Source organism: Epargyreus clarus, unplaced genomic scaffold (assembly GCF_041222505.1).
Source record: "Epargyreus clarus isolate Ecla_fem2 unplaced genomic scaffold, WU_Ecla_fem_2.2 ptg000032l, whole genome shotgun sequence".
Lineage (NCBI taxonomy): Eukaryota > Metazoa > Arthropoda > Insecta > Lepidoptera > Hesperiidae > Epargyreus > Epargyreus clarus.
In genome coordinates this window covers 4,839,876-4,865,919 of record NW_027332237.1, presented here as the reverse complement: position 1 = coordinate 4,865,919, position 26,044 = coordinate 4,839,876, and the positions used below count along the sequence as shown (strand labels likewise).

Below are 26,044 nucleotides of genomic sequence, written 5' to 3'. Positions count from 1 at the left end.
GTCGACCAAAAAAATAATAAAATTTTTTTTTTTTGGGTTTTACGACCTTTTGAAGTTTTTTTTTTTGGTATTGTGCACCTAAAGTAAATAAATCGCTATAACTTTTGAACTAAAAGAGTTATTATGTTCAAACAAAAATTACAATGAATGCCAATTATAGGCCGTACTGATCCATGAAAAAAAAAACAAAAAAGTTTATCTTCCCAGAAAAAAATAGTGAGATTAGTGGGAAGAAAGCAATTTTTTTAGGTTAAATTTCAGTAATCGTGAATTTCCTCAAAATGATCTCCTCCTCCTCCGAAACAGCTTTACCGATTTTCACCAAATTTTATATGCATATTCAGTGGGTCTGAGAATCGGCTACTATAAATTTTTTATACTACAAGTGATAAGGGTTGTTCACCCTTAATTTTTTTTATTTATATGGCAACACAACATTTGCTGGGTCAACTAGTAAATTATATAACACACGAGTTAAGAAAAATAAAACTGCATAAATCTTGGTAAATTACATTTATTCTTACTCTAATACCGCCCACCCCTATCTCTTCTCCGGTCATTCTCGTGTCGTTCTCTTCTCTCCTTCTCCCTCTCACGTTCACGTAACCTCTCCCTGTCTCGCTCGCGCTCTCTCTCCCTGTCGCGTTCTCTCCCTCTGCGCTCACGATCTCTACTTCTGGAACGCTCACGTTTGCGGTTGTCACGTCTGATTTCACGGTGTCTTGACCTGTAATTAATTAAAAATATAAGGAAAAATTGACAGAGGAAGTGACACATTCGGAGTTACGCGATTTTCAAATTGATCTCGTTCTTGATTCCTCCTATGGTTTGAGCGTCCCGAAACTTCCGATTATGGATTATTATCCATAACATATTGATGCATTATTATCCATAATCGAGCCATAGAAACCCTTACTGACCCCATAATTATTCATATAAACATTATATTTGTTGTGCGAAGTCAACACATTCACAATCATACCATACAATGTTATGTACATGCATACTACGACTTACGTGGTTATCACTCAGTCCCACCAATTGTGTAAGTCCAAGGTATTACTGTATATATCTATATCTTTCCAAAATGGAATTTATTTTCAATTTTATTTACTGCTGGGTTTTTTAGTTACATAAGAGAAGTAATGCTCAAGTTGGCAAAATTATCCACCTTCAATGGTATAATGTATATTGCTTAGATATTGTCACTGGAAAGGTTTAAAGTCTCACATGAAAAGTGGCTCTTTTGCTTGTTATATTTTTAGCCTTTCCTTTTTATACATTACTTTGATATGGAAAAGGACAAATTGAGGCTAGATAATATAGAGGATATGTATGTGTAAAGAACAATAATGTTTTGAAATTTGTAGTTTACACTAATATTATAAAGAGGAAAATGAGTAATGAATAGGCTCAAAAACTACTGGACTGATTTGAAAATTTTTTACTATTTGAAAGCTGTTATCCACGAGTAACATAGGCTATATTTTATATGAAATATATTAGATAAATAGATTTTGAGGCGGTACAAAGTTTGCCGGGTCAGCTAGTAAGTTATATAAAAGTAGTAGAATACTATGCATACAACATTTTTTTCTTGTAGAGCAAAAATATGTACACTTAAATGTCTATAAATTTATGCATACAAAATACAATGCTTAATAAATGAATAACAAACCTGTCTCTCCGTCTATCTCTGTCCCTCCTATCATCTCTCTTATCTCGTCTATTTTCTTTGGCGTCCATATCGTTATTATCATCATCTGAAGGCATATCATCGTCTAAGTCATCGTCCAGGGCTGACACTTTGGGCTCCAATTCATTATTTTCTTCCAAAATGTGTCGTTTCTGTATCCTTGGCAAAATGACGTCACACAAACGCTCCTCACGAAGCAACTCATCTATTAACTCGTCCATGTGTATCAACTCGAAGTTTCCCTCTCGATTTTGACGACGCAGCTTCCTATTATCATTATAAAGAGGTTCCAAATATTTGTAACAGTCTACCGACGAGCCTGTTAAGCGCATGTAGAATGCACCGAGCGCACGCACATATTTGAACTCCTCGTTCTTTATAAACTCAACCACAATGTCCTTTTCTGGCTGTATCTGTAACATTTTTAAAACCAAACACAAGAATGGGGTTGGGTATATGAAACCACCGTGCACCCCGCCTATATACCGCAGTTCCATCGCCTTGTCCACTAACAATTCTGCAGTTAACGCAAAACATTCTTCCTTCCAATATTTGGCGTCGTAAATGCGGGCTCTAATAATTTTTTCTACTAAATATTGAGGATTTGTTCCTCGTATGGACTTCGCGTCCTTTACCGTGCGGTTCGCCATCTTACTTTGACACTGACAGCCATTTTGACACTGACAACTAGGAATAAGTTTTTGGAAAATCAGAATTTTAGTTTCTTCCATCCAATAATATTGGCACCGTGCTGGATCCTATAACTTGTGTCCGTGAAACTGGCACAGCATTTGCCAGCAGAGCACTAAAAAATGTGAGTTCTATTCGCATGCATATGAGTTCTATATTTCCTGATAGTTTTCAGGAATAGTTCTGGCGATTTCACGGAGATTAACCAGAATGAAATAATACTCTGCTAACTTCACACAGCAGAGCATTGTCTAGAAATTGAAAAAAAAAGCTATTGATTAGTGTAATTAGCTAATATCTAGAGTTCCTAATAGTTTTCAGCGATATTTCTCGCGATATACCCTGAAAAAAGAATTACTGAAAAAATAAACTGGCAACAATTTAAATTTAAAAAAATATGTAAAAAGGTTATCTAAAAGCGGAAACTCGTAGATTTAGCAAAGCCGAGTAATAAAATTATACCTATGAACAATAGCTGTCCCAGAAACAGAAACACTAAAGTGCCAGCAGAGCATATTGGAACAGTAAAAATCGGAAGGATTTTCGACTTTTTTTAATTATTTCCACGCAACCAAGGCATGGGAACTCATCGGTTTTACATAGGCTAGTAATTTGAGTATATTTTAAAAATATAATCAATCTCAGAACTCACACTAAAGTGCCAGCAGAGCATACTAGAATATTAAAAATCGGAAAGATTTTCGAAAAATATATTTTTTTAATAATTTCCACGCAACCAGGGGGCGGGAACTCATCGGTTTTATATAGACTGGTAATATAGCTACAATTATTTGTTGAAAATCCATCAGAGCTATTCTAATATGCTCTGCTGGCACTTCAGTGTGAGTTCTGGGATTGATTATATTTTTAAATTGTAGCTATGTTACTAGTCTATATAATACCGATGAGTTCCCGCCATTTGGTTACGTAGACATGATTGAAAAAAAAAACTTGTCGAAAATCAATCCGATTTTTCCTATTCTAGTATGCTCTGCTGGCACTTTAGTGTAAGTTTCTGGGACAGCTATTGTTCATAGGTATAATTTAGTTACTCGGCTTTGCAAAATCGACGAGTTTCCATGCCAACCATGCCTCACATGGCAATTTTAGATGGCTTATTTTACTTATAATTTTTAAATTTGTAAATAATTTCTTTTTTTTTAATTTATAGTTAAATTTATTACTTTTCTTACTTTAAATTTCATGTTCAGCCCGTTATAGGATATAACATTATTTCCTGCAAGTTAACTTGTAACCAAATATATGAAACTTTATTGTTTAAAGTGTATCACAAGAAAATATTTAAACCATGCTCGATTTAATTAATTTTGTAAGAACTTACAAATCCTAGTTACTGTTAGCATTATTTATGAAAAAAAAAACAAATTTCAAAAACAAACTGACTACAACTGTCAAAATAATCAAAAATCAAATTGGGTGAATTTGGGTCGCGCGCTTTTGTGTTTTCTTATAAAATAGGTAAAATTAATACAAATATTGTTATATCCTGTGTCTATAAACGTGTAATAAATACAGTAATCAGTATAGGTAGCAACCTAGCAAGTATTAGTGTCTAAAAATGCAGAAAACAAAGAAAAAACGCGGTAATGAAGAGCCTATGGAAGTTGACGAGCCTGAGAATCAGAATGGAGAGAACGATGAGGGGGACTTAAACGGCGATATCGACCACATATCAGACGATGAAGAAGGCGGGATACGAATTGGTGATATTTACATCCCGCCCGCGCCCAAACCAGCTCTCACATTCGATGCAACAGGACCAAGGCTAATAATCACTCACATTGTCAACGAAAATTTCAAAAGTTACGCGGGTGTGCAGACTTTAGGACCATTTCATAAGGTTTGTGTTTGCTTAAATGATTTTTCCAATAAGAAAATAAGAACAATTATTTATAAAACAGAGGTTCTACCTGAAGCCGACTATAGATACGTTGCAATTCCTAAGACTAATACGCATCAAAGGGAAGTCAACCAGCGTCCACATGCAAGAACTACCTTAGACATGAAATTGGTTTGATGTTAAAGCTTCCTGCGTGAACTATACTGCTTCTAATATCATGTTAACATATTTTGAGTTATAAACCTGCAGTGCACGTCATGGCAAGAAAATACAACTGCACATGGATAATATGAAATCAATCCTAAGCTGTATGCACTATTTATTTCAAGTCGGCAATAAATACATTGCTACCATATAACACTAATAAATTTCTTTATATTCATGTAACAGATTTTCTTAACGATTGTGTAACAGATTACTTAAGAATTAATAATATGCAAAAAAACTATGTAATTGTTTTTTATACATTCCAGAGCTTCACTGCAATTATCGGACCAAATGGAAGTGGAAAAAGTAACGTGATAGACTCAATGTTGTTTGTATTTGGTTACCGAGCTACAAAAATTAGGTCCAAGAAGATATCTGTTCTTCTACACTCATCTAGCAAGTTTCCAAACATCACTAGTGCCAGTGTCGCTGTACACTTCTGCCAGATCATAGATGGGGTGAGTTTTGACCATTATTTTGTACTTGATATTAAACAGACATGATTTTAGACCAGGCATCGGCAACCTGCAGCTCATGAGCCATATGCAGCTCTTTCAATGAAGCTGTGGCTCTTTAGTTCCATGCGCAAATATGATTTATCTTATATATAAAACTCTTGTCACAATGTTAGTTACCATACTCCTCCGAAACGGCCAAAGCCGAAACCGATTTTCACCAAATTTTATATGCATTTTCAGTAGGTCTGAGAATCGGCTACTATCTATTTTTCATACCCCTAAGTAATAAGAATTGTTCACCCTTAACATTTTTTATTTATATGGCAACAGAACATTTGACAGGTCAGCTACTATTATTTAAAAAAAATAAAAATTGTATCATACTAGTTACATTGTTTAGTAAAGTTTAAAATTCCTATTTATATAACCATGCAATGCACTTTGTTGATTATTGGAATTTTAATACCCATGGCTAGCAACTTCTTTAGCATTATTAAATTTCCAACTAGGTTTGCCCATACCTGGCTTAAGCCCTTCTCGTTTTGAATAGAGTGCTGTGTCAAGTGGTGATAAAATAATGGATTGACGATGAAGGATTAGTTTTGTAAAAGAAACCCCGCAAATTTCATCAAGCATTTATTCATCTACCTTAATAGGTTTGCCGGACCTACATGGTCCATAGTATAGTACACGAAGCTTAGGATTTGCGCACTTCATTTCACACTTGCTGTCATACATAACCTTATTACTGGCGCATACTGGTACACCAACCAGGCAACCGCATCCTTCTGTTTTCACATTCAGCGACATTGACACTGAAAATATTTAGGTCATTGGTATTAAACAACATAAGGGTGATCCTTAGTAAAATTGTAATCTTTATATATATATTTCTTATGCGCCTGTGTATGTCATTGAACTCCTCACAAACGACTGGACTGATTTTGATGAAATTTGTTGTGTGTGTTCAAGGGGACTTGAGAATGGTATAGATACACAATTTAGTCCGTGGGAAAAGATATTTTTAATTAATTTTTAATTCGTAAGTAGTTATAGAATCGGAAACTATGCATTTGATCAAGTGATGATCTTTAGCAAAATTGTTGTCGAAGAGCCCACGAGGGTTTGAGAGTTGGTAAGACCAATTTTCGTCAGGTACCACTGTCATTCCAATGCAGGTACAAATTTTCCTTTTTTTGTATGTCTATTTATTTCTTTATTTCTTTGAAATGCGGGCGAAGCCGCGGGCACCACTAGTATATTTATATACTAGTGGTGCCCGCTAGGACATGTTGGTTCATGTGTGAATTTTTGATTGTCACTACATTGCTTTTTGTCACTAAAATGAACTAAAGAATATGTTCTAAGTTCCTTTTTTTTATGTTTACTTCGGTTTATATTAGTGATAGATTAAATAAATAATATATTCTTGAAATAATATGATGCTACTATGTATGAAGAGTGCAGTACTCCACACCTGTAAATCTTAATTGATCTAAATAGTTACAGTTTGTGGGACTAATACAAGATTACTGATGTAGTTTGATGATAGCACACTAAGGCCTCATTAATAACCCATCCTTATTGTTCCATCTATCCAGTAAAAGTTCACGAGAGGCTTTCTGGATAGATCACTAATTAGTTTCTTCCTAAACCAATCCACATTAGAATGGTGTGGTAAAGCACTCAATCAATTGTGTGGTCATATTAAATGATCCATGCCAAGAGAAACAAAACAAAAGAAATAAGGGAGTTAAATTGATAGTTATACTTACATACACACAAGGCAAGAATAATGTAGGACTTCATAGTAGATTGGCTGCTGAATATAAATTTATGATGAAGTATCATTTCCAATGCTTATAAAGCTAATGCATATTAGTCACTGTTACGCCTTATTCATAAACTACCGTAAAAAAATGTTCGATTAGGATTAACATACTATGTTGTTTATAATAATAATGATAATTCGCCAAGTACGAGTCGAACTCGTACATGGAGGCTTCCGTAATAAGAAATATTCATTGTATTTTACTTATTTTTAAAAAATAACTAGCAACCCGCCCGTGCTTCGCACTGGCAGGATAGAATAAGTGTCTATTTTTTTTTCGTAGTGGACTAACAGCTTTTTGAAGGTGGTTCGGAAAGGGTTCTCCCTTTGTGGTTCGACTCCGGCGGCACCACCGCAATACCTATTTCTGCCTAATAACAGTAGTGTTAGCACTCCTGTGTTCTGGTTCGAAGGGTGAGGTAAGTGAGACGTACTTTTCCGAGACGTTACAGCTTAGTCCTCAGGGATAGCGGCGCATAAGTGGCTGAACTTAGGTAGGAATATCTAATCCTATCTGGGGTTGATTACCTATGTCCATGGGCGGGAGTTACCATCAGATGGACTGTATGCTTGTCTGTTGCTCCTATATTATAAAAAGCTATATAACTATCGTCACAGTTAAGTCAATTTAAATTACTCATCTAAACCTTTCTCACGATTCACTTTTTCTATTGGTGAAGACCGAATATCCATTCGGTACTCTGCATCCCATATAAATCCATTCGGTACTCTGCATCATCAACTCAGAATGAAAAGGATAATGGAAAAATGTACTCATTTTTCCATTATCATAGTACGGTTTAACAGTCGAAAAAATCTGGTCCTACATAAAAAAAAATATATATACGTGTCGATTTGTCGAATAGATATCCTCTTTTCCTTTGGGAAGTCTTTTAAAAATATAACCTGTCACTTCGACAATTGAGACAATTACAATGATACACCATATTTTTTCATAATAAAGGAGTAGCAGATGAGCATGCAGTCCATCGGATGGTAAGTGGCTACTGCCGCCCATGGACATCTGTAATCGACCCCAGATAGGATAAGATATTCCTACCTGAGGTCGGCCACAGATGCGCCGCTACCTCAGAAGACTAAGCTGGAACGCCTCGGAAGAAGTTTGTCTCCCTTACAAAGTCTGTCCCCTTCAAAACGGAACACAGCAGCGCCTAACACTGCTACTTATAGGTAGAAATAGGTGTGGCGTTGATGCCGCCGGAGTCGAACCACAATGGGTTCTACCACCTTCAAAATATGTCAAAATCCTGCTGCAGGGTGTTTTAAAGAATGAAACATACATATGTTCGCATAACATAACCTTCACAGTGGAAAGATACCAGAAGAAAGACATTCTAATGAATGTAACCAAAGAGTAGTGTTTTTTTTATAAACATGTCATTCCCTTCAATTTGATACATATCATTACTTTCCAAAATGTAATTCTAATAAATTGGTGTTTTAATTAACTTAATAAATAGAAATGTTAACAATCTCATCATATAGTTTTAATTTTTATCAAAATTCCGTATTTTTTACTTTTTTTGTGTATTGAAGGTGGTAGAACCCTTTGTGGTACGACTCCGGCGGCACCACCGCTACACCTATTTGTATCTCGTAACAGCAGTGTTAAGTGCTGCTGTGTTCTGGTTTGAAGAGTGTGGTAAGGGAGGCATACTTATCCCAGGCGTTCCAGCTTAGTCCTCAGGGATAGCGGCGCATCTGTGGCCTACCTCAGGTCTAATCTGGAATATCTAATCCTATCTGGGGTTTATTACGGATGTCCATGAGCGGCAGTAGCCACTTATCATCAGGTGGACTGTATGCTCGTCTGCTTCTTCTATATTATAAAAAAAAATGTTTCTTCCAGGAAGGCGAAGACTTCACAGTGGTACCTAACAGCGAAATCGTGGTCTCAAGAACAGCATTCAAGGACAATTCATCCCACTACACTTTAGACGGTCGAAGGGTTCAATTTAAGGAGGTAGCCAAGATGTTGAGGTCGCATGGTATTGACTTGGATCACAATCGGTTTCTTATTTTGCAGGTATGGGACGTATCATTTTATTAGTATGAACTGTTGGAGCCTTTTTGGGTCAGAGTTTGAGGTTAGCGCATCTGCGATTATATGAAGTTATGAGCTTTTGCCCGCGGCTTCGCTCGCGTTACGAAGTATTATTTTCATCCCCTATTTTATGCCCTTGGGGGTAGAGTTGATCAAAATCCTTTCTTAGCGGATGCCTACGTCATAACATCTAGCTGCATGCCAAATTTCAGCCCGATCCGTCCAGAGGTCTGGGCTGTACGTTGATAGATCACTATGTCAGTCAGTAACCTTTGAGTTATATATATTTAGAAATACATTAGGTGAAGGAAAACATTGCGAAATAATCTACATGCCTGAGAGTTCTCTCAAAGGAAATAGGTCTTAGAAATATGTGGTGTACCAATCTGCACTGGTCAGTACAGCAGAGTATGGCCCAAACCTCTTTGATAGTATATGCTTACGTCTGTTATTGTTAACCGATCTATCCAATGTTTTACCTACCAAAGATCAAAATTTAAATATTTCTAGGCAAACATTTTAATGCTTTTCTTAAGGCAAAAATTGGATAGATTGGTTATTAACGGTATAAGAGAGCTTAGATAGACTCCCAATATAGGTCAGTTAGACCAAAAATTACAAATACAAACTATAGTAATTTTAATGAGAGGAATGTTTTCAGGGTGAAGTGGAACAAATAGCAATGATGAAGCCTAAAGGACTGACTGAGCATGAATCTGGGATGCTGGAATACTTGGAGGACATTATAGGTACATCCAGATATAAGGTAAGAAAATTTAATGTCCCTTAATTTATTGTCCCTTAATTTAATTTAATGTCCCTTTTTGTACAAGTTGGTTAGAAAATAGTATGTACAGAACGTTAACTATGAGTTACGCTACGAATATTTTATAGTACTTTATCAATAATATTTTCCTCTCACATAATTATATTGTAACAATTAGTTACTCTCGTGATTATCGTAAAGAAAAATAAAGTATTAGAAGATCTCGTTTATATAAATGACGTCTCGAAGTTTTTATCGTTTTTTTATAATTATAATTAATTTTAAATTGAATCACTGTCCTTGACAGCCATTGCCACAGTACAATCTCCATCTTTCTGTGACGTCACAAATTTTGTATATTATTAATTTACTGCCAGTTTCGTTTTCATAAGCCACCACTGGTAACGGATGACCTTTTAAGAAATGCGCATTCATGAAGCCCTTTCTCTTTTCATTTCATGTCCTTTGTACTTTATGTGTGACGTCGTGTGACGTCATATATTTTTTTTATTTTTTATAATGTAAGAGTAGCAGACGAGCATGCAGTCCACCTGATGGTAAGTGGCTACTGCCGCCCATGGACATCTGTAATCAACCCCAGATAGGATTAGATATTCCTACCTGAGGTCAGCCACAGATGCGCCGCTACCCCTGAGGACTAAGCTGGAACGCCTCGGAAAAGTCTGTCTCCCTTACCACACCCTTCAAACCGGAACACAGCGGCGCTTAACACTGCCGTTATTAGGTAGAAATAGGTGTGGCGGTGGTGCCGCCGGAGTCGAACCACAAAGGGTTCTACCACCTTCACATTACTTACTACTTACTACTACTACTTACTGATTACTTTTAGGAGCCCATAGAGAAACTATCAGTAAAAGTGGAGGAATATAGCGAGATGCGCAAAGAGAAATTGAACAGAGTCCGATTGGTTGAACAAGAAAAGCAGAAGTTAGAACAGCCGATGAGAGAAGCTGTCGACCTCATGAACTTGACCAACACCGCCTTGCGTACTAGGAATATGTTGTTGCAGAAGTATATGTAAGTTGTGTTTTTATACATGAATGTTTGCGTGACTCGCTATACAGACGGGAGGCGCAAGGGAATCCGGGTTCGATCCCCGACCAAGCGGGCATCTTAAGATGAATATAGTTTTTTTTTCAAGGTTTAAGAGTCCCGTCCATACAATATCGTTAAATTCGTCTTTGTGTCTGCTCATGACATAAAAGCAATTGATGAATTGATTGAGCATACGCTGTATTTATGTGTTTTGTAAGTCGAATTGCTTACCATAATTATTTTGTAACATGTGAAATACATATATGTCTACAGCCATGAAATAGACAAGATAATAGTGGAGAAAAACAAAGAAATGGAGGAACTCAAAGCGGTTCTCGGTAAAATAGACAAAAAGCTAGAGACAATCAAAGAAGAATTACAAGAAAAGACAACAGTACTGAAGAATGGTACACAGTAAGTTAATCTAAACTATTTGTGTTGTTAGTTAGAATGAGTATCATACAAAAACTATGGAACTAATTTTGATTAAAGGTTTTTGTGTCTAAAGGCTTGGTCATCTATAAATGAATGATCATGAAAAATCTTTTTAAGTTTGGTTCTATGGGTGAATGTTTGTTACTGTTTCATGCAAAAACTACTTATTGGATTTAATTGGGCTGAATTTGGCACGCAGACCTGGTATAACATTAATCTAAGATAATCTTTTGCGAAGATTTGCGAGTAAAAGCTAGTGATGGTATATTTTATATCCCTACTGTGCAGGAGCCGGAGATATAACGAAAAACCGAAAAAAGGCACCAAAAACTGTTATTTTTAAGTGTCGCTAATGATTACCGACTGTAGTGCTATATATTCTATACATATTTTTCATTATGTATGATATTGGTTGTATTACAATACTTATTAGTATAAAATTTTCAGAAAGTACGATAAAATGCAGAAGCAAAAGGACGAAATAGCGGAGAAATTGCAAGCGTGTAAGAAGAAGACTGTAACAATAATCGCGGATACCACGCAGTCGAATAAGAAGAGGAAGAATCTCGAACAGTTATTGGAACAAGAGAAGGGGAAACTTATTGAATTAGAATTGGTATGGAAAATTACATAATATAATTGCACATTTTTTAATATAGAAATGGCAAGCATGTAATGCATTTGACGGTAAGGCGCTACTGCCGACTTTGGACATGCGTAATGAATCTCAGATTGGATTAGAATCGAAATTGTTGCGCACTACAAGTATATACTCCGTAGCAACGTAAGGGCATACTACCTGCATTAATGACATGCGTTGTGAAGCCTTAGGAATAACTTGGAACTCCTCAGTTAAGTATGTCTCCCTTATCAAATCCTTTCAAACAGAACATATCAGTGCACACTTATTAGAAGTCAGACTGATATCGAAATCGAACTATAAACCGTTTTACGCGGTTATTGTGGAAAAAGTGTGGGGTGCTTTTCGAAAACTGATAAATGGAGCACACTCCTTTACTGTTCCTTAACTGATTCCTAGATTGAATATTATTTTCTACTTTTAAGTTGATTTTATCATAAAAGCGTGTTTGTTAGTTTTTTGAACTATATTTATTTTATTTTTTATAAGACTTTCATCGCACTCATAATTCAGTTGTGATGATAAATGATACTCCTATCAATTTCGGACTTTTTTTTGGGCATACTGTTTGTGTTTTTACACGGAACTTTTCTAGCACGAATAGTTGTACCCAAAATTATTTTGTCAAAAGATAAGATCCCTCCCTCCCTTTTTTCAGATTCCAGACAAGAACGAGAGAGAAATACAAGACTGTGAGAAGCTTTTAATAAAACTAAATGAGAGTAAGGGTAAAGCCGAAGAAGAATTGCAAACGGTTATGGCGGGAGTCAGGTTCGGAAATATTTCTATTAAATACAAGTAATATCCTCAAAACTTCTTCGCGCATGGTTTGGAATATAAAATGTCTTATATCAGTGTTGGTTTCTAAGTTTTATGTTATAGGTTTATGTGGACTAAAGAGTTGTACTTTTTCGTAAAAGTTCCATCAAAATTAGCTTTCTAAGATCAGCAGACAAAACAAATGAAAAAAAAGGCACTAAATTTCAATGTTTTGGCAAAACCTGTAAAATTTTGAAGTTTGCTGACAGTCTATTAATGTAAAAAGCGTCGATTCGTTATTTAAAACGTGTTTATTTTTTTTTAATTATTTTTACACAATTTCTCTTCTTACAGATCAAAAACCCAAGGCTTACAAGATCAAAAGGATAAGCTGCAAACAAAACTGATTGAATTGAAGAAAGTTGTTGATGAAGCTAACAAAAACTTCAAATTAGCTGAATCTGAGTTGAAAATATATTTAAGTACAGAACAGCAAGAAACTGACAAGTTAGAGAAAATGAGAGAAGCTTATGAGAAAGCAGAGAGTGACTTAAAGGAGAAAAAAGCGTGAGTTCATTAACTATGCAGGGTTCAGTAAAAGGATCGTAGAACTCAATGGTTCGACTCCGGCGGCACCACCGCCACACCTATTTCTGTTATAACAGCAGTGTTAAGCGCTGCTGTGTTATGGTTTGAAGGGTATGGTATCTGGGGTTGATTACAGATGTTCATGGGTGGCAATAGCAACTTACTATCTGGTGCATTGCACACAAAGGCCATGTTCTTTTACCTTCATGTTCATAAGTGCATCACAGTACAGTCTTTGTATATATGAATACAGACATATCTATTAAATTCTTATCAATAGTTCTATGTAATTAAACTGCACTATTTATTTCAGGTTACGTAATACTTTAACAACAAGTGTACCGTCAGATGAGAAACAATTGAACCAAATACAGTCTCAGTTGCAAACATTGAAGCGAGAGGAATCTAGCGTGTCATCTGAGGCCAGGTCTACGAGGTATGTATTGTTTATTTATTTGACTGGCCTAATTAATTAATGGTAGTAAAGCCCGGTCGTCGAGCAGAAAGAATTTCGTACAATGACCCTTATTACCCATCTCTGTCGCTCGTACGAAAATATTTGCCGTCCCGGTCGCACAGAAGCGATTATCACCGTTCACAGAAATTGCAAACATTTGGTCATATAATTTGGGCTTATTTTCGTGATGGTAGGTACTATTCAGTCGCCCTTGATTTTAGATTTTGGAAATATTTTACTAATTATTTATGTACATAGATTATTTAGTTATTTTACGTTTATAATTATTCAACTTTCCAATTACCTGTTAACGTTCATACAAAGTTAGTTTTAAAACTTTAATGACATTAGGATGGCATGTGTCAAAATGGGCTTATTAAATTGTTACGTCTATAATCGCTAATACTTCGCTCTTTTCTATTTTATATTATAGTTAAAATTAGTATTTTCTCACTCTACCACTTTGCAATACTTTATAAAGATGTACTTTATAGAAAATGTTTATAACCTCTGGCAGTTGGTCAAAAGGTCATTGTACGAAATTCTTCCTGCTCGGCGACAGGGCTATAGTAGATAATTAGTGGTAGAAATAGTACTTGCTATTTGGCTGGAAAGGAACTACCGCCATATCTAACGAGAAAATGGTCTTGCTTACTACATTAATCCTGTAATATACTCTTTTTAATGTGATTTTCGGCCATAGTATAATAATATGCTATTGTACTGTATTTTTACCTTTGCAGAGCTCAACTAGAGGAATCTAGACAAGCGATGAGCGCCAACAGATCTAGAGGCAGGGTTTTAGATGCGCTTATGAAAGAGAAAAAAACGGGACATTTACCTGGAATATTTGGTAGATTGGTAAGTAATTATTAAATAAAGGTATACTCCTAATATATCTTGGCAATATGTCAATGATCTTAAGTATTCGTTTACATGCTAAATTCCCTTGATTTTTTTTTATTTTTTTTTATATTGGGTGTTTTCTGATGCTAATATACTCGTATAACTTGTTTTCTTGCATCTTCTAAAATAACCAGCCTACTGGTATAGTCAGACATTTCTCGTTGATAGAAAATAATCGGTCAAGTGCGAGTCGAACACGCAGGGTTGCGTATCACCAATTTAGTTTTTTTTAGTATTTTTTATCATAGTAGCCATAGAAGTAAATTTGAATTGTCTACCTATTACGGTTCAATAGATAAAGTAAAAAACGCCGTGAAATAGCGGTTTCTTGCGCGGTGACCCCCATTTGTTTTCAAGCTTCTTTAATTTGAATATTTATTGGTATAGCAGCTATTGTTATACATACTCTGTAAAAAAATAAAGTCTACCTATAATGGTTTAAGAGAAGGGCCATGTCACCGATCGACCGACATTGGAGGCTTAGTAATAGGGCCCCATTAACACTTGGGTACTGTAAAAAGTCCATAATTTTAGCTTACATAGAAATTTGATAGTATGCCGATCAAATTTCCTTCTATTACAGGGCGACTTAGGCGGCATAGACACTAAATACGACGTCGCGATATCAACATGTTGCGGTGCGTTAGACAACATAGTGGTGGACACAGTGGAGACTGCCCAGGCCTGTGTGGAACATCTGAAGCGGCATGATATAGGCAGAGCTACCTTCATAGCGCTGGATAAACAGGCGCACTTGCAACAGCAGTACGAGCGACGGGCGAACTAGTGAGTATTCAGTGATGGGACTAAAAGATTTTTTAATATTAAGATATATTTAAAAAAAAAGTTGTAAAAAAAGTTCAGAACATGGATTTTTGTTTCAGAAAAAAAATAACATTATGAAAAAGTATTGTTATTACTGTTCGTTGTAAAATTGTTTAAAAATGTTAGTGATGTGGTCCATAATTATGAACAACTTTATTGATGTCAAAAAACTTTGGATGGAGTGTTGATTTTTAGCCAGCTAAATCCCTCTACCGTGAGAACCGTATTGTGAAAAATCTTTGTATGCAGTATGTGTATATTTGCAAAAATAAATGAAAATTTAAGTATTAAGAGTATATTCCGTCCAGGTGGTGTTAAAAATTACACGCTATATGTTATTATAGTTCGTGCCAAACTTCTAGTCCGTTCTGAAGTTGTTGCGCGCAGGTGTAGTCAGAGAGCCGTAGCCTAACTGCGCTATGTACCTGCGGGGGAGAGCGGAGGGTGCCTTGGGGTGCCCTGTCTTCGTTCCGCTAATATCTATAATTTACTATTGCGATGAGACTCGTTTCTATATTCAAAACGCATATATAAATGCAACATAAAAAGATTATTTAAAATATTATCACATTTTTTCACTATACTTTAGGAATAATTTGTTCTAATTACTTCATAATATGAATTAAATCTTTCATAGCCCAGAGAGCGCCCCTCGTCTCTTCGATTTGGTGAAAGTGAAGGACGACAGAGTGTTACCGGCGTTCTACTACGCTCTCCGCGACACGCTCGTGGCCAAGGACCTGGAGCAAGCCTCGCGGATAGCATACGGCGCGACCCGGTACCGCGTGGTCACGCTCAACGGTGACGTCATCGAGATCGCTGGTATGTTGAATGAAACTATTAGATAATTCGTACATTTTACTCGAATAAGCAGCTTATACCCATTGTTAATATTCAAATCATCCTAATTTTGCCGATTAAAAATGGAAATTTGACATTTCTTAGTATGCAAAGATTGTCAAAAATGTATCTTTTGTAAAGGCATAAATTGCCTAATGTCGATCTTTAGTAAGCAAACCCATCGATAGATCGATTATCGATAACTGGTGTTGTTAGATAATTATTACTTGCTATATCAGTTGGAAAACATGTTAAATATACTTTTGTTCTACGTTCGCGTTTGAAAAGGATTTCAAACAGTTCCAAAGATGTGTAAAATCCTGTGTGTATCCTGCGTGGTTTAATATGGTTTCGAATCCTCTCACTCTGAGAGGAGACCAGTGCCCAGCAGTGGGACAGTAATCAGATGATGATCACACACAATATATTATTTCAGGTACAATGTCCGGAGGTGGTAAGACAACGATGCGCGGTAGGATGTCCAGTTCAGTACAGCAGGATACGAGTGAACAAGACCCGAGAGTCATTCAGGCGAATGAGAACAAATTGGCCCAATTAGAAGAGAGGTGCACTTTAAATATAATTATAAAAGTGAAATTGAAACTTTTGACCCCGAAAACTGCTTTTTAGGGTTCCATTTCTATGCATATTTTTCATGAATACTACTCAAAACATCTTCAAAATAATTAAGTTTGATTAGACTGAATACTTTTGGATAAATGTTTAGTACACTTTTACTTTGTAAGCCTATATAATCCATAAAAAATATTCCGAACATGTGTACATAGGTACTAAGTACGCACCTAAGAAATTATGTTTTTGTGGCGCGCTAAAAGTAAAACAACATTTTTGATTCATAAATAATCTGAGTATATTAAAATCACCTCAGATTGAACGAGTTGCGTGGCGAACAAGTTCAATTGGAAGACACCTTAGTATCCCTACAACGAAGCACTAGAGAAGGCAAGACTATGCTATCAAAACTGGATATCGAATTGAAGAGTTTAACTGAACAAGTGCCTGCTTTGAAGGTAAGCATTAAAGTACTAAGAAACATATTTTTATATTTATTTACATATTCTGATTCGAAGTAGGATCCTTACGTTGTTTGTATTATTTTAAACTAGTGGTGCCCACGGCTTCGCCCGCATTTTAAAGATATAATATGACATACATAAAACAGAAAATTCGTACCTTCATTGAAATGACAGTGGTGCCATCTGTCGGTCTTACCAACTCCCAAACCTTCGTGGGCTCTTGGACAACAACTTTGCAAAAGATTATCACTTGATCAAATGCATAGTTTCCGATTTTATAAAATGTATATAGACAAATATTCGTTTTTATACAAATAGAATAGATGATCGACTAACATGGATAAGTAAAGTAACTGTAGGTAAATTATGAAAAAATCTAATTTCGATCTTCTGGGTTGAAAGATCGACTCACTGAATCGATCCATCATTGGAGATCGATTAAAATAATCGATTTTTTGGTTCAAAAGATCGATTCTCCGATTAATCGATCTCAGATCGCCATCCCATCTATAGTTCCCGTGGGATTTCCGGGATAAAAACTATCCTATGTCCTTTCTCGGGTCTCAGACTATCTTTGTACAAAATTTCATTAAAATCGGTTCAGTGGTTTAGGCGTGAAGAAAAGACAACCAGACAGACAGACAGACAGACAGACAGAGTTACTTTCGGATTTATAATATTAGTAAGGATAACCTCTACGTCTCGAGGGTTTGATACTGGCGGGTGCAAACGTTTCTTGTATACACAAGCTGTGCCCCGCGTTTCAATGTGAAAGTTTAAAATGTGTGTAGTTTTTTAAAGGTAAATACTGAGGCCATTTTATGGGTTTTAGTTTTTTGCGTGGAACCATAATTAATTATTTAAAATAGAAGTAGCCTTAAGTTTAACCTTATAACATCAGCTAACAGTCGTTTCGAAGATTAGCGGGAATAAACAGACAGACAGATAGACATTTCTCTTTCAAGGAAAACTTTTCTATATATATTTATATTATTTTATATACGGGCAATTTATAGTAATCAATCTTTGCCTACTTTTGTTCTACTTTGTTCTGGAATATATTATTTTTCAAACAGAACCAAATCAAACAACAAGAGAACAGAGCGGCTTCTAGCAAAGTGGACGAAAATCAAAAGAAGCGGCTAGAAAATGCGGTGAAAGCTGCCGAGAAAGTGCTGGAGAAGGCGAAGTTTGATGCTGGAGAGGTTTGTTACAATTTTTAATCAGTGGCCATGAGGAGGCGTAGACGTGTAGTATAATATAAATTATGCCTCTAGAGGTCAGGATTCAAATCCCAAGCTTTTTTAACTTTCAATTTGTTTTATTAGACATTAAGGAGTAGATTACTACGCCACTCAAGATACTAAGGTTTTTGTTTACCATTGCGTAAAAATCCAGTCGAAATTTCTTCAGTGGTCGAAGATTAGTTTTAGTTTATACTTCAAACTAAGATTATTGTAAAAATGTGTTGTTTTGTTATTTTTTTTAATGAACTAGTATAATTTCTGGCTAGGGAATACATATTTTTAATCTATTGATGCAGTTTGTATCATCCTCTCAATTTCTTACGGCATTTCTAGCTTATACTTATATAAAATTTCTGATTTCATCATCTATGAAAATCTGACACTACATACATAAATAATGATATGTCGCAGGTTGAGAAAGAAGTGCACGGTGTAGATGCACAAATATCAGCGGTGGCCGGTAGCAAAGTGCGGGATTTGCAGAAGAATGTTGACGAATTAACCAAGAAGATTGATAAGATTTCCACCGAAATGACCAAACTTAAGGTCGCTATTAATACTAGTAAAAGGTGAGTGTTTTTGGAAGGCACAGTAACGAAATAGTTGTAATTATGTACAGTTGTATCTTTTATTGTGATCTCATTCAAACATATCTTGTTAAATATGTATAGCACAGTGATCACCATTCTCGTCTAACTGGCAGGGTGTCCAGGTTCTGTCCCTGGCCAGGCAGACATTTCATTATGGTTTTATTTTTATTTCTCACCTACGTTATTAACAATACCATTTTAAGGTACACGTTGTTGGCCTTTTAATTTTTCAGTTGGTGAACTTATGATTTATCATATAATTTCTTAAGTAAGAAATGTAAATTATAGGTTACAAATTTAATTTTTACAGAAATGCAAAGAAATCAAAAGACAAAATCAATCAAATGGACACAGATTTTAAAGAGACTGAGAAGAATTTGGAAAGTTTGAACAGTCAGAAGAAACAATTAGCCATAGAGAGCGCGCAACTACAGAAGGATTTTGATGAGGTCATTGTTTTTAGATACTGTATGATATTGCTTAGAAAATTTCGATAGCGCGATTCAGGAACATGTGGCACCATCTTTGCAAAGTCATATTGCTGCATTTTAGCTTTTAGCACTAAATACGTGCATCATACATTTTATTTAAATATTATAAACTAGTTAAAATAGTCCTGCTAAATCAAGAAGTATGTTATCCTAACAACTTGAAAATATATTACAATGTAAGCAAAAAATATGTAGAAATAATATGCAAGAAAAAATATGTAAAAAAGTAAAAATATTCTAAGATTATTTTTTATGCTATGCTAGCTATAGAACCCCAAAATCCCCCCAAAACCCCATCGGTCCCTACTAGAGATGGGCAGAGGGTTTAAACCCAATGGGTGGATACGGGTTTAAACCGGGTATTTTGGGTGAAATAGGGTTTAAACCCAAATAAACACCCAAACAGCGGGTGTAAACTATTGTCATTCATATTTTTATTTTCTTCGTGTAATATCATTTTTAAAATAATATTGTAAACAATTCACTAAATATGCACTCTAAAAGCACATATTTCATTTAACTACGCTGTTATAGTCCATTCGGATGTGTTACATTTGGGTTGCAATTTTCGAAGACCCAATTATATTTTATAGATGTCAATGATTAGTGTAAAGGGCTTAGTGTACAGTTAAATCCTAATTTGTGGAGTCCCAAATGTTGTCCCTCGGCCGCCATCTTGACAAAAGGGGCACAAAGCGTTTTTACGCTCTACCAGGCAAACTATTTGTCGCACAGAAATTTAGTAAGAACAATTATGGTTTCAAATTGATTTATCTATAATTTTAGTTCTATAACTTTTTGTCGTTAAACCAAAAATAACAAAGATAATAACAATAATAGATTAAACTTTGGAAAGACTTTTTTTTTACTTTTTTCTACTTAATTTACAGAAAATGACATTGAAACATTTTGATAGAGGAGTTTTTATAGTCCGGTCAATTTAGACATAAAAATAGTAATCAAATAACATAAAGCTAAATTTCCGTAGAGACCTTGGGTTTACCATCACAAGTAAAGTTCCAAAAGTCCTCATCAATGTGTGTGTCGGCACTTATTCGGGGTCAAACGTCACATTTTTCGGGTTTCTGGATTTTTCTCGAAATAAAATTATCTATAAAATAATGTTTATATTTTTTTTTCTCTTAAACCTATAATTATTAAGATATTAGGATACGTAAGAATTACATTTTACATTATATGCCCATATTCCCACACCACCTGTGCAATAGTATACGAGAGGTATACTTATTTGTTTCGTCAAGCAAATAGTAATTAAAAAGGTAATAAAAATAGATGAACCCCTAAAAATGTAATATTTAAAAATGTAAAAACATTAGAAATACAGTAAAAACCTATAGTATATCTATTAAATAAACATTTGAACTATTTTAAAAGCTTTGTGTAGATTTTATTAACTCATTTTATAAACACCCAAATAAATACCCAGTGGGAGGAAATAAACGGGTATTTATTGGGTTTAAACCCTGCACAGGGTTTAAACCGGGTTCTTTGCCCATCTCTAGTCCCTACGCTCCATTTAGGATTTTAATATCCACGCCCAGTTCCAAAAAACAACAAATAAAGATTTATGAATTACAATTTATACATTATATTTCGTATCCCCACAGTTAGAGGAGCAAATCAACGAGGGTACCAGCGAGTTCTCTGATCTGAGGCAGGAGATATCCAAACTGCAGAGCAAAGAGAACAAAGTTAAGAGCGAACGGCTCGAAGCGAATAATGCTGTTAACAAAATGGAGAAATCCATACAGGATTGTGTTAGCAAGACGCCGTTGTGGGAAAAGGAGGTAGTTTGTTCTTTTTTTATAACAGTAGAGTTGCAGACGAGCATGCAGTTCACCTGTTGGTAAGTGGCTACTGCCGCCCATGGACTTCAGTAATAGATCCTAGACAAGATTAGATTACCCGAGGTCGGCCACAGATGCGCCGTTACCCCTGAGAACTAAGCTGGAATGCCTCGGAAAAGTCTGTCTCCCTTTCGACGCCCTTCAAACCATTACACAGCAGCGTTTTACACTGCTGTTCAAGTATTTTATAAATGTAATATATTATGAGAAACTTATATGTATTATAAAAGTTTTATATGAGTACTCATAAAATTTCTGTTACTTTTCTTTTTTGCAAATGTACATTTTTTACTGAAAAGCTAAGCCTTTCGTTTTAGTTGTCATTTTTTCTTGAATAAAATTCTATTTTATATACTCTATATTTCTTTAATATATGAATTATCTAATCCATTATATCGGTAATATTAGACCGTATGGTATATTTTACAAGTTTTGCATTATAGACATTTGCGAAAAAATTTGCCCTTTTAGTTTTAAGATCATGTCATTAATTCATACTTGTTTCAGTATAGGGCGTGCTCATATACTACTTACTAATGTTTAAGACGAATTTATTTCACAAGTATAACTATTTCACAGCTAACTACCCTTAAACTCGAAGATCCCGGCTTAGACGGCGTGCCGGGAATCGAACGGCCGACCCCTCTCGTGCGTCATACAACTGAAGAGCTAGAGGCATGCGCTGTTGATGAACTAAGGAACCGGTTGACCGCTCAGAAAGCAAGGATCGGCGATGCTAAACCTAACGTTCAAGCTATACAGGTGATTTGAAACAAAATTTTATTAATTACGTAGGAAATCAGTGCCTCTGTAAAGCGTTTGATATCATATTTACATCAGACGAAGTAATTAATAACTAATTAATATATCCCCCTATCCATTCGGTCCTCGTTAAAGACAAAAATGTCTTAATCAGGCCCCTATGCCCGAATTCTAATTGACAGATTTCACAAAAACGTAGTATAAAGTTAAAATGCAGATTTCATGCTCAATGTGTTCTCTGCTAAAATATCTCTTGGTACACAGCTGAAAAGAAGTATAATTAATTTTATGTAAAATCTATTTACCAGTCGTAATGATAATGTTGTACTAGAAGGCTGCTTCATTACTTTCTCATAGTCAAATCAATTATTATATAAAAGCGACTAACTTCAATATTTTTGCCCGCTAATGCTATTCGCAAGTATTCCTCTTTGTAATAAACATTAACAAATCTTAATTTCAGGATTATAGAACAAAGGAGGAGTTGTATTTGAAACGTGCGGCAGAACTTGACGAGATCACCACGAAACGAAATGAAATGCGCGCCCTCTATGATCAACTTAGAAAGAAACGCACTACGGATTTCTTATCTGGTAAGCTTCCAGCTACTTTATTGCGTACACTTATTGAAGTGAAAATTTCTTTATTAGAATTGTGAACTTTTTGTGATGAATAAAAATGTTAAACTCGCGTCAGGGCACGTAGCCTGATCGTAAGACGGCAAGGGAAACTGCAAAAGTTAAGATGTGATCCGATGTCAACATAGAAAAAATATGTCCATGAGTGTCAGTTTCGTTTTTTTAATGAACTGAAAACTTCCTTAGCCGCGTTTATTATATTTTAAATATTATTCAGGTTAGGGTTCGAAAGTTTTCACTTCTGCCGACATTCCCGGTGATATTATTTGCATATGTCTTAATCTTTACTCCGTCAATCCATTAATTTTTGGAGATGTACAGGAATTTGATTAATAGAAATATGGCCTAAAAATTTCAATGCAAATGATTATGTAACTTGCTTTCAGTTATTTAGATATGACTCATCAATTATATTGTCATGATCAATGATCATAACATTGATGGATAACAAGTATTTAAAAAAACCTATGTTACTTCTCAGGTTTCAACACAATAACTGCAAAGTTAAAAGAGATGTACCAAATGATAACGTTAGGTGGCGATGCTGAGTTAGAATTGGTGGATTCCCTGGATCCATTCACCGAAGGCATTATATTCAGGTAATAGTTATTTTATTGCCGTTTGGTACTAAGAATCTGCTTTGAAAAACCCAGAATCCCAATTTGATCAATATTAATTTGCAATTACTCTTATAGCTATTCCTTATGCTATGTAAGAAAACTTACTTTTAACTTGTTTTAGGTGGGATAAATTTTTTATACTACTTTTAGGACAATCATAGGTTTTTCAAAAAAAGCACCATGAATTTGGCTTATAAGTTAAAGTTACCATAGTTTGGCAATATTTTGTTTTAACATACTTCATCTTCTTTATGCACATATCTTAATCGACTTTAAGAAAATTGCAGTTAATTACAGATTGGGCTTCACAGTTGAATAGAATACATATTTGCTTGCGTTGTAAATTTCCCAAAAAAATGTTTTTTTCATAACTACAGTGTTTGTTAGTTTTTTTCATAACTTTACATAATAATTTTACAGTGTTCGTCCACCAAACAAATCCTGGAAGAACATATCAAATCTATCCGGAGGCGAGAAAACACTATCTTCACTAGCGTTGGTTTTCGCATTGCATTACTACAAACCCACACCGCTGTACGTTATGGATGAAATTGATGCCGCTTTGGACTTCAAGAACGTGTCTATTGTCGCTAATTATATTAAGGTAAGGAGTTGATTTATTTTCACTTAGATGCTAACTTTGTCCCACTCCCACAGTAACACCTCGATGCTCCTTTGTAACGGAAAGGTTGTAAAATCCAAACGTAGGAGTACTAGGCATAGTCTCAGTGCCAAATAGGTGTCACACCTATTTCTACCGAACTTAACTGCCAAATTAATATGAAAAAATATGTATTTTCTTAAAATTGAGGCTGTTCCTTTAGTTTGTCATTTATCATTACTTCCCAGATTTTAATCCTTATAAGCAACACTATCAGATAGTGGAATAATATAGAGTGTATTTTTTTTCAAAATGAACTCGTTCGATTCCCAGCTAAGGAAAAAGATATTTTAAAAAACTAATGATGCAGTTTTAGTTTTTATCAAAATCGGCCTCGTAACTCCTTACAACATTTTTCGCTAATCCTTATAGTTTCGGATTAGGCCCTGAAGGCCCGTTTTAAAAATTCACCCTGTATACTACACGCTTATTTTAATTGAATTTTATCGGCTGAAAAGACACCACTTCTTACATCTAGTAAATGTTTAAGGGGGCAGATAAGATTCACATTTTATCCGTCAGGGCATCCGACGGTACCCACCCATTTAACATTTCATCTTGCATGGGTTATCTGCATCTAATTAACGCATGTTTTGTTGATTACAGGAACGTACAAAGAACGCTCAATTTATCATTATATCTCTACGATACAATATGTTCGAAGTTTCCAATCGGCTAGTCGGCATTTACAAAACTGAAGATTGTACCAAATCCGTAACTATAGAAAACAAGATACCCGAACAACGTATAAATGATATTGTTGCTTAATTCCTATTATAGTTCGTTGGGCCATTACAAACGTGCGACCTGAGTCATCATTCCTCCATCGCACCACTCGCCGAAGGATGAAGTTCCATCCACACCAACTGGACTCGTGGCGGTCCTCCACGGTTCGGTTTGCACGGACGTTCTTGCTACGGACGTGGAAAATGTGGAACGAACTTCCTTCTGAGGTATTCCCGGAGCCCTATGACATGGGGCTCTTCAAAAAAGGTGTAAAAAGAGCTCTCCTTCAAAGCCGGCGATGCATTGGCGACTCCTCTGGTGTTGCAAATGTCCATAGGCGACGGTGACTGCTTTCCATAAAAATGTCATAAACCGTGACGTCAAAGGAATGTGACAATGTCGCACAACTCGTTTTCGATAAAGGGTTGCCGCTCGCACGCTATAAACGACGCGGTCGTAACTAACTATATTAATTTAAGCTGTATAACATTTAATATATTCTTTTAAAAGCAGGTATTAGAAATACATCCTAGAAATATTTTGCATTTTTCCTTAACCCTTCCTTGATTACCTGCTATTGACTATCGAAAAATGTATTTATTGTTCACACAAACACTAGAAGTGCGAGCGGGAGTTCCGATATGCCTATAAGTGTGAGCGAGAGATCTAATAAAAATGATTTGTCTCAGTTCGCACGTTCGTAATGGCCCAACTATAGTGTCTATATTAATATAAAATGTCCAAAATGTTTCCTAAATATGAATGAAATAAAATAAATACAAAAATAACGTTGTTTAAATTTATTTCACATAAGTGAACACCTCGATATACATAAATATAAAAGTCTTAAATTACAAATAAATTAAACAAGTTACACAGTGCGTATTTATTTGAAGCTCACATAACAGTAGGTAAGACTAGTCCGCGTAAAATTGCTAGTCCGCTCTGAATCTATACATATAAATAAAATTGGAGGGTCTGTTTTTAATATTGAAATAACCGCTTTTTACTGCATGCATATGAATATACATACGGTACATACACGAAAATAACATTTTTTACATTTTTTGTCTGTCTGTTTGTTCTGGCTAATCTGTGAAATGGCTGAACCGATTTTGACGGGACTTTCATTATCAGGTAGCTGATGTAATAAGGAGTAACTTAGGCTACTTGTATTTTAGAACTAGCTGTGCCCCGCGGTTTCACCCGCATTATATTTTAACGCAGGTGAAACCGCGGGGCACAGCTAGTATAGAAATAAAACGCGTCGCCTTAGCAAATTGTATGCTGCAACAAACATCTGCTAACAACAACTTCAGAGCGG

The 26,044-nt window shown here is 35.4% G+C and overlaps 2 protein-coding genes across 2 annotated transcripts; one reads left to right on the top strand and one right to left on the bottom strand.

Annotated features, from left to right (window-relative positions):
• Positions 1 to 498: 498 nt before the first annotated feature.
• Prp38 (pre-mRNA processing factor 38) lies at positions 499 to 2,378 on the bottom strand. Its single transcript, XM_073090315.1, has 2 exons — positions 1,679 to 2,378; positions 499 to 727 (listed from the first exon to the last, which is right to left on the bottom strand). Exons 1-2 carry the CDS (start codon positions 2,344 to 2,346, stop codon positions 526 to 528), a joined length of 870 nt encoding a protein of 289 aa, XP_072946416.1. The 5' UTR covers positions 2,347 to 2,378; the 3' UTR covers positions 499 to 525.
• Positions 2,379 to 3,794: 1,416 nt separating this feature from the next.
• Positions 3,795 to 25,083, top strand: glu (structural maintenance of chromosomes 4-like protein gluon). The gene is made up of 24 exons (XM_073090218.1): positions 3,795 to 4,247; positions 4,721 to 4,912; positions 8,614 to 8,790; positions 9,470 to 9,574; positions 10,425 to 10,612; positions 10,904 to 11,044; positions 11,513 to 11,681; positions 12,364 to 12,476; positions 12,819 to 13,031; positions 13,366 to 13,488; positions 14,253 to 14,370; positions 14,999 to 15,201; positions 15,878 to 16,062; positions 16,517 to 16,646; positions 16,970 to 17,111; positions 18,194 to 18,322; positions 18,776 to 18,933; positions 19,265 to 19,403; positions 21,074 to 21,253; positions 21,893 to 22,075; positions 22,539 to 22,668; positions 23,195 to 23,312; positions 23,754 to 23,937; positions 24,601 to 25,083. The coding sequence occupies exons 1-24, from the start codon at positions 3,966 to 3,968 to the stop codon at positions 24,760 to 24,762; spliced, it is 3,864 nt and encodes a 1,287-aa protein (XP_072946319.1). The 5' UTR covers positions 3,795 to 3,965; the 3' UTR covers positions 24,763 to 25,083.
• The last annotated feature ends 961 nt before the right edge of the window (positions 25,084 to 26,044 follow it).

What these genes read in the sequence shown, in the direction of transcription:
- Prp38 (XM_073090315.1), bottom strand. Translation starts at nt 2,346, where the DNA reads ATGGCGAACCGCACGGTAAAGGACGCGAAGTCCATACGAGGAACAAAT. An exon ending in AGAGATAGACGGAGAGACAG is followed by an intron (nt 728 to 1,678) that starts GTTTGTTATTCA and finishes AATTAATTACAG; the next exon opens with GTCAAGACACCGTGAAATCA.
- glu (XM_073090218.1), top strand. Translation starts at nt 3,966, where the DNA reads ATGCAGAAAACAAAGAAAAAACGCGGTAATGAAGAGCCTATGGAAGTT. An exon ending in GACTTAAAGGAGAAAAAAGC is followed by an intron (nt 13,032 to 13,365) that starts GTGAGTTCATTA and finishes TATTTATTTCAG; the next exon opens with GTTACGTAATACTTTAACAA. An exon ending in CTAACGTTCAAGCTATACAG is followed by an intron (nt 22,076 to 22,538) that starts GTGATTTGAAAC and finishes TCTTAATTTCAG; the next exon opens with GATTATAGAACAAAGGAGGA.